General features: G+C 49.3%; 2 protein-coding genes across 2 annotated transcripts; one reads left to right on the top strand and one right to left on the bottom strand.

Moving 5' to 3' along the window:
• Positions 1 to 97: 97 nt before the first annotated feature.
• On the bottom strand, positions 98 to 6,309 carry LOC114858306 (tyrosine-protein phosphatase non-receptor type 7-like). Its single transcript, XM_055510488.1, is given in 13 exon segments — positions 98 to 1,602; positions 1,889 to 1,973; positions 2,044 to 2,157; positions 2,717 to 2,910; positions 3,256 to 3,291; positions 3,294 to 3,376; positions 3,379 to 3,424; positions 3,689 to 3,826; positions 4,898 to 4,977; positions 5,047 to 5,131; positions 5,308 to 5,488; positions 5,636 to 5,760; positions 5,859 to 6,309. Coding segments are annotated over 13 exon segments (1,332 nt in total). The 5' UTR covers positions 5,901 to 6,309; the 3' UTR covers positions 98 to 1,479.
• Positions 6,114 to 11,343, top strand: LOC129604326 (mucin-2-like). Its single transcript, XM_055510261.1, has 3 exons — positions 6,114 to 6,280; positions 9,564 to 11,224; positions 11,294 to 11,343. The coding sequence occupies exons 1-3, from the start codon at positions 6,114 to 6,116 to the stop codon at positions 11,341 to 11,343; spliced, it is 1,878 nt and encodes a 625-aa protein (XP_055366236.1).
• The last annotated feature ends 3,652 nt before the right edge of the window (positions 11,344 to 14,995 follow it).

The raw sequence follows: 14,995 nt of genomic DNA on the forward strand, positions 1-14,995 counted from the left end.
ATGTATACGTGGGTATATATATGTATGTGTGTGTGTGTACATTAAATACAGTTAATTATAGTAATCGTCACATCATATTGAACATTAGACGATACGATTTTATTTCTGTATTTTACTTTATTTTGGAGACAAGGCAGCGCTGTTTGTACATTTCATAGGTAATTCCAGAGGCTTTGCATCAGCTGAGTTTATACAAAATACAAAAAATCTAATCATAACACATTCAGAACACTAGACATAACAAGTAGAAAACAATATTTTAATAAACGAAAATAAATACACTAATCAGTATTTCTATAAGAGTGTCCATGTTGCTGTTTGGCTCATTAGTACCTGGACTAGGCCTTAATTTATGCAGCAAAGGCTGTAAACGGCGACCAGTGCGGAAGGTAACAGACATCACTCGCTGATGAGAACTTTACAGTCTTAAGCACCAATCAGTTAATTATCCTTTTCTCAATCTAGAAAAGCTGCAACTCATAATAAACACATGCACGTATTAATTTATAGGCAATTATCACAGATTCGCAGGTTGTGCTGGACCTGCAGGGTTAAGCCACTAGATGGCGCCATGCTGCGCACAGAGTGGCGCTGTAAACCTGGGCGACCAGACATCGAACACAAGACCTTCCTGGCCGAGACCATCTGCATCTAATTCTGTAGAAACTAAAAATTCTAAATTTCCTGCTATACAAATTTCTAATTTTGCAGTATCGTAAAAACATTGACATACTTTAGAATTAATGCATTACTCTGCTTCATGCAGTAATAATTTGAGTGTTTTCCAGCTCAATTAGTTAATTAAAGGCTTAAACTGTGGGAATTGACATGATGCAGTGAAGCAGGAGGTTGTACGCCTGCTTTAAGGTTTCCCAAAACATTGGATCAAATGATGTAAATATTAAATACTTAAAGGCACAGAATTAAGAAATTTAAATCTGGTTTAATGGTAGCGTGTGGTTATTACCCTGGAGAACAAAATGTGAGGGAAACACATACAACCACACCGATAGCAGCTGTCAGCAGAACGCATAGAAGGAAGCTCACAATAAATAAGAACACACAAAACAAATAGGAACAAAAAGGAGACAAAATCATCACAAAATGGTGAATAACAAGAAGTTGAATGAGTAACAAGCTTTGTTAATGACTTAAACAGGAATATTAATGTCTATTCTATATAAAATGTTAGTAAGTTTCTATTCTTATTTCCAGAGCTGAATTTAATTGTTTTAGTTCAAATTGGTAAGAAAACATATGCCACATGACTGTGGCAGAGAATGTTTCTTTTTTATTTGACTTAGACTTTTGTTAATATTTATGGGACATTTTCCACAAGCTTTTTTTCTCTGTTGATTAGTTCTGTTCTGGGATGTTAGGTTTGTGTGATGGCTGCAGATTCCCAAAGTCTTACTTTTTAACGGCATCAGTTCTTTGGGTTTTGCTGCTGGTGATGTCTGCTCATTATAATCAATGCATTCACTGTGTGAGTGGTTCTGAGGCCTCCCTGGTCTTGCTTTGTGTACTGTCCAGCTGCAGGTTCTGGAGCTGTATGCTGACTTGCTGGTCTGAGTTCTGCTGTGCACCGAGCAGGTTCTGCTCCTGGCAAAAAGAAAACACCCATTTCAATTTGTGCAAAAAAGAATAATGAGCACAAACAGCATGTTGAAGACTTAACATGACAACACAAAGTAAAAATGGTGTAGGATCCATTCGAAGCATTTTCATACTACAAAGCACATTTTAACCTCATTACCTCTGTGAATGATGTGAACTGTGACACACTAGCGACTGACACCATTTACATTAGTCTTCATTTCTGAAAGGCTAAAACTCATTGCTGCTGCCAGTCGCTGTCAGAGCACACGTGCTGCATTGGGTCGTGTACCTGCTTGCGCTGTAGCTGGGAGCTGTGCTGGGCCAGTGTGGCGTACAGAAACTGGTACTGCTCTGTGGTTTGGATCATGCCTCCCCTGTAATGGACAGGTAGGCCCAGGTTAAACAGGCTCCGGTTGAAGGCGGACATTCCATGAGCTCACTGACCTGTCCAGGCGCAGCTGACACACTGTCTCCAGGATGTCCACCTGGCCCGTGTCTCTGAGCTGCTCACAACAGATGCTGCTGGCTATGAAGCAGCCGGTGCGGCCTATCCCAGCACTGCGAGCAGGACAACCGTAATTCACTTCATGCTTGTTTGTGTAGGTCTGAGTCAGACGACGTGGACCTTGTTGAGCAGCTGTTGTTGGCTGCTCTGACAGGGAACAAGCTGTTTCACTGTTTAACGATGGAACCAATGAGGAAGAATTTCACACAGTTTGGTCTTTTACAAATCGCCCATAATTAACAAAATCTTTTGATTATTAACGTGGATATTAATAATCTGTGGCACACACATACGTGTTCGTCTTAAAGACAAGATTTGTTTATATGCTGTAGTGAAAAGAGACTCTCCTGCTCCCTACGCTGCAGGAAGACCAGGGTGAACATCAGCACAACTGATCAGACACCGTGAGAATTGGGTGGTTCTGACATGTGCTGACTGGTCTGTGTCACTCGGAGCCTCACATATAAAACAGGCGGAGTCCACCTGCAGCTTGGTTCTGTCAAAGCCTGGAATCCTCGTCTAACTCTCACACTCTGAATTAGTGACATGTGACGTTGGTTTTCTGGATCAACTGTTACCAACCTACTTCCAGCCACAGGAAACGGAACCAACCTGCAGTGGACGACAATTGGTCCTGCACCTGCGCCAGGGGCCGTGATTGGCCGATCACTGGGCGGTGGGCGGGACCTGCTGTACGTCTCCACCTCCTCCACCAGCCTGAGCAGAGGAGCGGTGCATTGTGGGATGTGGTGGTCGGGCCAGGAGGTGAACCAATAGTGTCTGAGAGGACGACACTCCGAACACAACTGCACACACAGAGAAGCTGCTCAGAGGTTTGCTACATATTTTATCTCCTGATCTGAACACTGCTCATGGTCGCAATCACCACTGATGATGGGATCGTTCCTGTGGTCGACTCATCTCAGATCAGAATCTGTCAATGACGCAATTCAAATATCTTCATAGCAAAGTGCTGCAGCGTGTGCTGAGTCTGGACCGGCAGAGCCCGACCCGGGTCCCGCGCCACGACATTGGTTCAGGTTAAACAGTGATCAGTCGCAGACAGTGAACGTAGAAGCGTCTGCCTGCACTTGAGCACTGAAGATGAGAGCCAGGCTTCCATGGGAGTTACAGTATAGGATCAACTGTACCTGGATCTCCATGTCGGTGACAGAGAACCCCCGCCTCTATCCTGGCTGTCCGTCACATCTGAGGAGAACCTGCCGAACTGGCCCGTCTCTCCGTCCTCCCTCCCTTCTGTCCTCTTCCTTTATCGTCTTTGTCCTTCTCTTGGGCTGTGGGCCAGTATAGCTCACATTTCTGGAGCAAATACAGCACCAGGCATTGGAGGAGGTCAAAGGTCAAACTCAGAATGTAAACAAAGGTCTCTTCTGTATTCATGTGGACCCATGGTTAAAGGAACACATTACTAAGTTACTTTTAGTACAATTTATGACTCATACATTTTATAGTAACTAAAATCAGGGGGGAAACTAGACCAGAACCAACCAAGACCTGTTAGACTGAGCGTAAGAAACGCCCAAAGAAGTAGACAACTTGAGGTGAGAGGAGGAATCTGCTCACCTCGTTGTTCTCCTTGAGTCTGGTCACCATGACGATGATGCTACTCCTTTCCTGCCACACCATGTCCCAGAAGTCCGCCACAGTGTGTAGCATGGGGCCCTGGGTGGCGATGTAGGCCCTGGGAGCCCCCCGGTAGCCCTGCACAGACACAGGAACATCAGGCAGCTCAGCAGCATCCAGCTGCCAGCACCTCAAGCTACAGCAGCCTCACTGAGAGCAGAGCGGCTCTGAGCACCAGCTCCATCAACGTCTGACCCGGTCTCGGCAGCTAAAGCTCGGCCTCGATTCTACATAGAGAAACGTAACATTGGTTGTGTTACGTTGTGTAATTAGCTTCTATTCATTTGCAAACAGCTGGATGTTCAGGTGGTGGAGCACCATTCATTCTGATCTGAGCGATTTAAGAAACCACTTCATCACGTCTGAAACCACCCACGTCCTCGTGAAACAGGAAGTGAGCGATGAAGACCTCGTATCAGTAACAAAAGGAATTCACGTGTGGCTTCCAGGGACACGAGAGCAGGCAGCTGCCGGGGAGGGAGCGGGGAGAGGCCTGGGGTGAGTCTGGGACATGTCACTTCCTCCCTCACTTCCTGTGGTTTTCCTGGTTGTCAGACTCCCACGCTGACAAACCGACGGCTCATATCTGAGCATCTGTTTGTTTGGCTGTCGCACACACGAGAAGACGCCCACGCTGCAGCGCTGTCACACTCTGTCGGCTCCATTTCATTTTAATGAAACACGGAAGGAAACATTTTCTCTCTGACCTCACAGTCATAAACTAGAGGAATTCAAAGGTTACATTTGCAGATTGTTGTGGAACATCAGAACCAAGAACAAGCAGCTGATCATTTCTAATTGTTTGCTGTTGGTCCATTCAGTGGTCGTTGACGGCGCTGACATAAATGTAAAGGCCTCTGCTGTTCCTGGTCACCTCTTTTTTTCCATCTCACATCAGAATATCTATGTGCATTATCCTTTAGCCTGTCGCTCAAATGCTGCAACAGCTGTTTTTTCTTATAAAATGGGACATTTACTCCCTACTTTTTAACTCTAAGGTTGTAAAAGGTTTTTAGGTCAAGATGAGAATGACAAATGACTACATTTTCTTACCGTTTGACATCTAAAGTATCTATATTAAATTATGTAAGTGGTACATGAGAGATTTTTAAAATTTTATTTTTCAGGAGGATATGATGAGACTCTAACCCTGATGTAGTTGGCGTTGATGTAGCGGTTGGGCCCCGCCTCCTCCTCCGGGCTCCTAAGGATCACGCGGCTCTCAGGGTCTACACACAACAGCAAACGGCAGTAAGACCCCGGGCAGATCGGGACGCGGGAGCAGGTGCGTCACTCACTTGGCAGGATGCTTTTGTATCTGTCTTTCATCATGTGTCCTGGGACGTCCAGCTCCGCAGCGCTCACAAAGTTTGGAGGGATTTTCTGCGAGCAGAGCAGATCAGGGTTAAAATGTGTGTAACCCGAACCCTAACCCGCCTGATTCACCCCCTGTGAAGGGCAACTAACTACCACCAGCGCCGACCAACCGCGACGCCTCCATTCAAAGGCCTGAACAGACAGGGCCGGTTGTGACCCTGTGGAGCCGCTCGCTCCTCTACCTGATACTCCTCATTGAGCGCGTTGACGTCAGCAGCCGCCTGCTGCAGCGCCGCATGCGTGAGCGGGCGGCTGGAGGTGTGGAGCAGCTGGAGCCACACCTCCTTCGGGGTGGTGACGGCGCAGACGGGCTCCAGCGCCAGGCTGCTGACGTCCAGCAGCAGCGACAGGTTGGAGCCTCGCCTGAAAAGAGAGGAACACAAGTCAAAGACAGCGTCTGCTCAAGTTCCTGCAGCCACAAAAATGGTCATTCGTGGATCATCCTGTGGCCTGAATATGAAAGTGATGAAGAAATGTTTTCTAGCAACACTAGTGTAAGTGAACACCCACCGCTCCTGCAGGCGGACTGAAGCCTTGCGTGGAGGTGTGGTGACGGGTGGGGGCGTGACCGGGTCCTCAGCAGGTGGAGAGGACGGCTGCACCGCTGGGAGGCTCATGTTCAGCACGGCGCCGCTCTGCGGGACACAGGTGAGCATCAGCATCAGTTACGGCGTTGACCCCCTGCTGAGCCACAGGCCGGACCTCCGCCTCCGCCTCCGCCTGCTGGAGTCACCTCCACAGATCTGGGCTCCTCCTGACAGGACGAGCTGCACATCGCGTCTGCCAGAGCGCTCGATACGTGTGGGCCAGTCAGAACCTATTACATTTGGACTGGACCACATGATGTGAGCCTCCTAAGCATCGGATGGAAACATGGAAATCACGCAGCCAACCTCAACCAATGGGAAGATGTGGTTAGAGGCTGCGATGTTAAAACGTGAGTCCGGATCCAGACTGTCTCTGACGTGGGAGTTCATCACAAACCAATATGCTCCAGCAGGAAGCGGTGGCCTTGGAAGCAGATAACGCGTCTGAGCTGTGCTCACAGGACACCGTCTCCTCTGCAGACACTCAGGGCCCCATGCTACAGCAAGCGGAGCGGTCCAGCCCTCTGGGTTCTGGACCCGAAGGTCCTGTGTGGCTGAATGTGACCTGGTGAGTCCTCTAGGAACAAACGTGCTCACACTCACCATGTCTCCTCTCAGGTCTCGGCTCGGGGTCGGTCATTTACGAGCGTCAGGCTCCACGTGTTGTTTCCACCGCCGCCTTAATTAAGGAAGTCTGAATTACTGCTGCGATGACAAAGCCAAGCTGCTGCTCAGTTCTGTGGCACAACTGTCGCCAGCAGCATCAGACAAACAGGATGCAGGTTCCCCTGAAACAGTCAAATGTGTCTGTGTGTGATTCAGTGTGTTTCCACATCACTTCTGAAATGTTTCAGTGTCTCCATCGAAAGAGTTTCCTCACATCAGGAAGTCAGCACGCCCCCACATGACTCAAGACGCCACAGACACTCAGCAACTGAAACACACACTTCCTGGCTTTACTCCTGTTTCATCACGTTCACAGCAGTGAAGCCAGAACAAGGCGTTTGGGTCGCAACCAACCATTGTGGAGGGTTAGTTCAGTCAGTAGAGGCTCCACAGTCCTTCAGTTGACCTTCATTAAACAACGTTATGATTTAGTTCATGGCTTCGGCTGGAAGCTGCAGGACACTAACTAACCAACTAAACCAGTGAGAATCTGGTCCAAACGTGATCTGGACCTGCTTCGTCCCAGTAGCAGAGCCAGCCTCAGTCCCACCTACTGGAAATGCTCCTTACACATTCAGGATGTATCTTCCACTAGGCCTTGGTCCTCATCTGGGCTCTGAGGGCTGCTGCAGCCCGTCACAACTCACAACAACCCGTCACAACCCGTCACAACTCACGACGACCCGTCACAACCCGTCACAACCCGTTACAACTCACGACAACCTGTCACAACCCGTTACAACTCACAACAACCCATCACAACCCGTTACAACTCACGACAACCCGTCACAACCCGTCACAACTCACAACGACCCGTCACAACCCGTCACAACCCGTCACAACCCGTTACAACTCACGACAACCCGTCACAACCCGTCACAACCCATTACAACTCACGACAACACTTCACAACCTGTCACAACCCGTCACAACCCGTTACAACTCTCGACAACCCGTCACAACCCGTTACAACTCACGACGACCTGTCACAACCCGTCACAACCCGTTACAACTCACGACAACCCGTCACAACCCGTCACAACCCGTTACAACTCTCGACAACCCGTCACAACCCGTTACAACTCTCGACGACCCGTCACAACCCGTTACAACTCACGACAACCCGTCACAACACGTCACAACACGTCACAACTCACAACAACCCGTCACAACCCGTCACAACTCACGACGACCCGTCACAACCCGTCACAACTCACAACAACCCGTCACAACCCGTCACAACCGTTACAACTCACGACAACCCGTCACAACTCACGACGACCCGTCACAACCCGTTACAACTCACGACGACCCGTCACAACCCGTCACAACCCGTTACAACTCACGACGACCCGTCACAACCCGTCACAACCCGTTACAACTCTCGACAACCCGTCACAACCCGTTACAACTCACGACGACCCGTCACAACCCGTCACAACCGGTTACAACTCACAACAACCCGTCACAACCCGTTACAACTCACAACAACCCGTCACAACCCGTTACAACTCAGGACAACCCGTCACAACCCGTCACAACCCGTCACAACCCATTACAACTCACAACAACACTTCACAACCCGTCACAACCCGTCATAACCTGTTACAACTCTCGACAACCCGTCACAACCCGTTACAACTCACAACAACCCGTCACAACCCGTTACAACTCTCGACAACCCGTCACAACCCGTTACAACTCACGACAACCCGTCACAACCCGTCACAACTCACAACAACCCGTCACAACTCACAACAACCCGTCACAACCCGTCACAACCCGTTACAACTCACGACAACCCGTCACAACCCGTCACAACTCACAACAACCCGTCACAACCCGTTACAACTCACGACGACCCGTCACAACCCGTTACAACTCACGACAACCTGTCACAACCTGTCACAACCCGTCACAACCCGTTACAACTCTCGACAACCCGTCACAACCCGTTACAACTCACGACGACCCGTCACAACCCGTCACAACCGGTTACAACTCACAACAACCCGTCACAACCGGTTACAACTCACAACAACCCGTCACAACCCGTTACAACTCAGGACAACCCGTCACAACCAGTCACAACCCATTACAACTCACAACAACACTTCACAACCCGTTACAACTCTCGACAACCCGTCACAACCCGTTACAACTCACGACAACCCGTCACAACCCGTCACAACTCACAACAACCCGTCACAACTCACAACAACCCGTCACAACCCGTCACAACCCGTTACAACTCACGACAACCCGTCACAACCCGTCACAACTCACAACAACCCGTCACAACCCGTTACAACTCACGACGACCCGTCACAACCCGTTACAACTCACGACAACCTGTCACAACCTGTCACAACCCGTCACAACCCGTTACAACTCTCGACAACCCGTCACAACCCGTTACAACTCACGACGACCCGTCACAACCCGTCACAACCGGTTACAACTCACAACAACCCGTCACAACCGGTTACAACTCACAACAACCCGTCACAACCCGTTACAACTCAGGACAACCCGTCACAACCAGTCACAACCCATTACAACTCACAACAACACTTCACAACCCGTCACAACCTGTTACAACTCTCGACAACCCGTCACAACCCGTTACAACTCACGACAACCCGTCACAACCCGTTACAACTCTCGACAACCCGTCACAACCCGTTACAAATCACGACAACCCGTCACAACCCGTCACAACCAGTCACAAACCACCACAACCCGTCACAGCCCGTCACAACCCATCACAACACGTCACAACTCACGACAACCCGTCACAACCCGTCACAACTCACGACAACCCTTCACAACCCGTCATAACCCGTCACAACCCGTCACAACCAGTCACAAACCACCACAACCCGCCACAGCCCGTCACAACCCATCACAACACGTCACAACTCACGACAACCCGTCACAACCCGTCACAACTCACGACAACCCTTCACAACCCGTCATAACCTGTCACAACCTGTTACAACTCTCGACAACCCGTCACAACCGGTCACAACCCGTCACAACTCACGACAACCCGTCACAACCCGTCACAACCCATTACAACTCACGACAACACTTCACAACCCGTCACAACCCGTCACAACCCATCACAACTCACGACAACCCGTCACAACCCGTCACAACTCACGACAACCCTTCACAACCAGTCACAACCCACCACAACCCGTCACAACCCACCACAACCCGTCACAGCCCGTCACAATCCGTCACAACTCACGACAACCCACCACAACCAGTCACAACCCACCACAACCCGTCACAACCCACCACAACCCGTCACAGCCTGTCACAATCCGTCACAACTCACGACAACCCACCACAAACCCGTCACAACCCGTCACAACCCATCACAAAACTCACGACAACCCGTCACAACCGTCACAACTCACGACAACCCTTCACAACCCGTCACAACCCGTCACAACCAGTCACAACCCACCACAACTCACCACAACCTACCACAACCCGTCGCAACCAGTCATAGCCAACCGCAACCTGTCACAACCCACGACAACCCACCACAACCCGTCACAACCCGTCACAACTCACCACAACCCGTCACAACTCACCACAACCCGTCACAACCCGTCACAACCAGTCACAACCCGTCACAACCTGTCACAACCCGTCACAACCCACCACAACCCGTCACAACCCGTCACAACCCACCACAACCCGTCACAGCCCGCCACAACCAGTCACAACCCGTCACAACCTGTCACAACCCGTCACAACCCACCACAACCCGTCACAGCCCGTCACAACCCGTCACAGCCCGTCACAACCCACCACAACTCGTCGCAACCTGTCACAACTCAAGACAACCCGCCACAACCCGTCACAACCCATCACAACTCACGACAACCTGTCACAACCCGTCACAACCCGTCACAACCCATCACAACTCACGACAACCCGTCACAACCGTCACAACTCACGACAACCCTTCACAACCCGTCACAACCCGTCACAACCAGTCACAACCCACCACAACTCACCACAACTCACCACAACCCGTCACAACCAGTCATAGCCAACCGCAACCTGTCACAACCCACGACAACCCACCACAACCCGTCACAACTCACCACAACCCGTCACAACTCACCACAACCCGTCACAACCCGTCACAACCAGTCACAACCCGTCACAACCTGTCACAACCCGTCACAACCCACCACAACCCGTCACAACCCGTCACAACCCACCACAACCCGTCACAGCCCGTCACAAGCCGTCACAAGCCGTCACAACCAGTCACAACCCATCACAAGCCGTCACAACCAGTCACAACCCGTCACAACCTGTCACAACCCGTCACAACCCACCACAACCCGTCACAGCCCGTCACAACCCGTCACAGCCCGTCACAACCAACCACAACTCGTGGCAACCTGTCACAACTCAAGACAACCCGCCACAACCCATCACAACTCACGACAAACTGTCACAACCCGTCACAACCCGTCACAACCCACCACAACTCGTCGCAACCTGTCACAACTCAAGACAACCCGCCACAACCCGTCACAACCCATCACAACTCACGACAACCCACCACAACCTACCACAACCCGTCACAACCAGTCACAACTCACCACAACCCGTCACAACTCACCACAACCCATCACAACCCACCACAACCCCTCACAACCCGTCACAACTCACGACAACCCGTCACCAGCCACAGCTGGCATCAGGGGTGGCGGCAGGTGGCTGTTGTGGCTGTTGGGCGAGTTTTATTGTCACCTTCAAACCAGGTGTGCAGTGATGTGTCTCTTTGTCTTTACAACTGACCAAGCTTTATGTAACAAGACTCTACTCCGTTCTTGTTCCATCAAGGGTTATTTATTACACATGTTCTGTTTCTCTGCAGCATCAAGGCATCGTCGACGTCCCACCTACAGCCTGACCTGTGGCAGGTAGACAGGGAACTTCTGAGTTTTACCGATCCAATGGTTTCCCCTCCATTGTGATGCATGTCCTAATTACTTCTATACAGTGGGTTTAAAATATGACTGTGATCAAAACAGGGAATGAAATCATAAGTTTCCTCCATTTACCGCCTGCACAACGTTTCCAGCTTGAATAGAGTCAAAACAACTAGTTGCCTGTAGGTAAGAAACGCGTTGAGCAGCCTTACCGGTTAAGAGCCATGACAGACGGGCAAGGTGTAAGTCCTCCTCCTACACTGCTGCTCCTCCAACTCTCCTATGATACAACAACAGCCCTGATCCCAGCGTGAAGCAGCTGACCAAGCTACTGAGCAGGTAAAACTAAGGAACGGCCCAAGAGCAGAGAGGCCGCTGAGTCTCCTGCCTTTGAAAGTAACGACATACTGACAAACCAGGGGCAAGAAGAAACAAGTGAACAAAGAAAAGGGGGCGAAAGAGCGATCGTGAAGCAGAGAACGACAGAACGCGAAGTAAAGGAAGAATCAGCAGGAACAGACACGTCCTGTTTTTCTGGCCGTTATTACCCTGATCCAAGGTTTTCAGGTAGAGCGATAGAGACCTGAGGGGAGAGAGAGAAAATGAGTCACACCGACGAAAAGATAGAGAGATAATGAAAGAGAGGAGAGAGAGATGCTCCAGGCCGTGATTATTAACACACCAACAGCAGCTGCTCATGAATCATTCATATCAATTCATGGCGCGAACTCCAGCTTCACCAAAACGCACACATACATAGAACATGACACAACAACCCAGCGCCTCCTGACAGTTATGCTAATTTAACAAAGTCAAGCTATTTTATGGGCAGTGACTCAAACCTCCACATTTGTTTTTACACAATGGAAAAGCTGTGAACTTTGAACCACAAACTTCATTGGAGCCGGCAGCGGCCCCTGAAAGCAGACACGGCTGAAGCTGAGGCTTTGGACCCGTCCAATCCAATCATCCCAAACCTCCAACTGGTCAGAACTGACCAGATACACACAGAACCACTGAACCAGGTGTCAGCACATGCAGCGGCCCGTTCGGAGCCCTTGTTCTGGTTTGAAACACCTTCAGGCTGCGGCCTGAACAAAACGACTTGGCTTTAGACTAAAGCCAAAAACTTATCAACAAAACTAGCAACAGACGGAGGGAACGTGTCTGTCACAAGCTGGTGGTAGCAATGAGCAGTGATGCTGATGTGAAGTACAGCATCCTCTCTGCAGCCAAGTCAAGTACTCAGTGCACTCAGAGAACTCTTTATTAGGAACCTGTTCAGTTTAAGCCAACACAGCTGCTCTGACGTTCTCATCCTAACACGTTGTGACCTTTGTTTAAGTACCGTGGTCTCAGTAATAAACACAGCTTTAATTCAAACACTGAGAAACCTGGCAAAAGCAGAGCTGTTGCTTAGACTGCGCAGGTGATCCCAATGTTGTTAAAGGTCCAGTAAACGCAGCAGACAGGGTTCTCTGACTTATGACTAGTCTTAGCCCCATGCACCCACAGTCCAGCTGTCATGACTCCACTTCCTGTGAGTAAAACAAGTACAGGTACGAGTATCTTCAAGTCAGACTTGAGCGGATTCTCAGTAACCTCATGTGTGATGTTAGAAAAGCTCCTTAATGGGGTAATGACATAAAACTGACCTGTTAGTCAGATTCACATGCAACATATTAAGCTGACGGAAATCACAAAGCCTGTCATTCGCTTCGCTGCTTCGTCCTCCTCTTCCTCACCTTTTCCACGTGTCTGTGTTTTCCTCCTCCTTCCTTCTTCTATGTTTCGCTCCTCGTCTCTCTTTTTCCTCTCCTCTCATCTGTTGCTGTTGCTTTCTGTTGTTCTGTCTTTACTTCTACCTTCTCCGCCACTTCCTTTTCTGCACCCACCCACTCTCTCATTACCACACACACTCGTTTTCGCACACACATACACTTTCTATTCCCCTCATCCAAGGTTATGTGTCCCCTTCAGACTGCACGCCAGGGGCTTCGCATTGTGTATCTGTGTATTAACCTGTGTGTGTGTGTGTGTGTGTGTGTGTGTGTGTGTGTGTGTGTGTGTGTGTGTGTGTGTGTGTGTGTGTGTGTGTGTGTGTGTGTGTGTGTTAACCCATCAGTGTTTCACAGTGGGGCTTTATAAACTGATTTTCCGCCTTTTCTTACCCGCTGTCACAATATAAACAGCAGGATCCAATCCTACTGGGGCCAAGTCAGAAACAGTAAGCTGCTAGCACTATTAGCTGTCACCATAGAAATCAAATTAATAGAATAAACAGCGCTGCTCACCGCAGCACTCTTCCTCCGACTCAGATAAGATAATCACACCGTGGGGGAGCTTTAGATGACTGTTCCAGGCTGCAAGCTACCAGCGTGTGTACTGCAAAAATCTGATTAAATCTGCGTTTACTGCTCAGTGTTTTCTCCCAATTCTTTGCAAACAGAAACAAAGTAAAACATTCATAACATCCATGGCTTTGCATGAGGAAACTCTGTCTTTTTTTTATTAGGTTTACGAATGACATGAAGACGTTGCTGATATGTTGAGGCCAACTGAAGGAAAGACACAAAAACAGGCCTGGCGACGTTATGAACACAGGAACAAGACGAGGTTAGAAAACTGGAGTCTGGGACTCTGGAACCTGATTCAGCTGATTCATACGAGACACAGAGCTTCACTCACAAGCTTGTAAAATGTAATGCACATGCTCATGCACATGATGCTCAGGACTCTATGTTGCGTGATAAGCTGCTGTGGTCTAGCCATAAAGTCTGTCTGCCAGCCAGATTTCCCTTATGAACATTAAAGGCAGAATGACTGAATGAATGCCACCACGGCATTGGTCTGGGCTGAACGAACTCCGCCCGATGAAGCACTGTTGACTTCAGTGGCTCCCTGCGAAGTAGCTTTATTAGACTCTATGTCAAGTCAGAGCAGGGATGGAAAATAATTCATAGTAGACCTAATGCTGCCATTTTTTACCATGCACTGACGACCGGGAGCCTTTACAATGTCATCTGTGTGATAATGAAAGAATAGAGGGGCAGACAGACAAGAGTTTGACCTTTAATCTGTGATCGCATAAGTTGTGGACCTGCTTCACATGTACATTTACTACTGATGTTGTGCTTTGATCCATCTGCAGTGAGAGAATCGGGTGTTTGTATATAAGTGTGTAGTATCTGTGAGCTTGTGCTCGCTGGGAAAGCCCTTCTCTCTCCATGGACGTAGGCGCAGCACAGACCACTGGGGCCTCACCTGCACAGAGCACTTTAAATCGTCATCACCATCATATTATCATATTATCATATTATGCTCCTGGTGTTATTTGTAGTTTTATTGTTTGTTTCATCGTCCTTACCTTGTTTTTAAACTCTTGAGCAGGGTTCTCCAACCAGAGTGAACTAGGCTAAATTCTGAGAAGCTGGGTTGAAACCTTAGCAGCGGTGACCTCCACTGACCTCTGTACTTCATGTATCCGTCAGTCTCGCAGAGGACACTGTTTTTTTTGAGAGTAGAAATAGTTTTGCAGACTTATAACAGACACATGGTCACATCGCCTCTATTGCGCCCTCTGGTGGAGATAAATAAACAGGGTGCCTAGGCCACGTCCGGAAGTCGTCATCGCCCGCGTCAGAGCC

Source organism: Betta splendens, chromosome 7 (genome assembly GCF_900634795.4).
Source record: "Betta splendens chromosome 7, fBetSpl5.4, whole genome shotgun sequence".
NCBI lineage: Eukaryota > Metazoa > Chordata > Actinopteri > Anabantiformes > Osphronemidae > Betta > Betta splendens.

Bases quoted from the DNA above. Each gene is read 5' to 3' on its own strand.
- LOC129604326 (XM_055510261.1), top strand. From the start codon at position 6,114: ATGCTCCAGCAGGAAGCGGTGGCCTTGGAAGCAGATAACGCGTCTGAG. The intron at 6,281-9,563 runs GTGAGTCCTCTA...CTTCACAACCAG, and splicing joins GTGTGGCTGAATGTGACCTG to TCACAACCCACCACAACCCG. The intron at 11,225-11,293 runs GTAACAAGACTC...GTTTCTCTGCAG, and splicing joins TACAACTGACCAAGCTTTAT to CATCAAGGCATCGTCGACGT.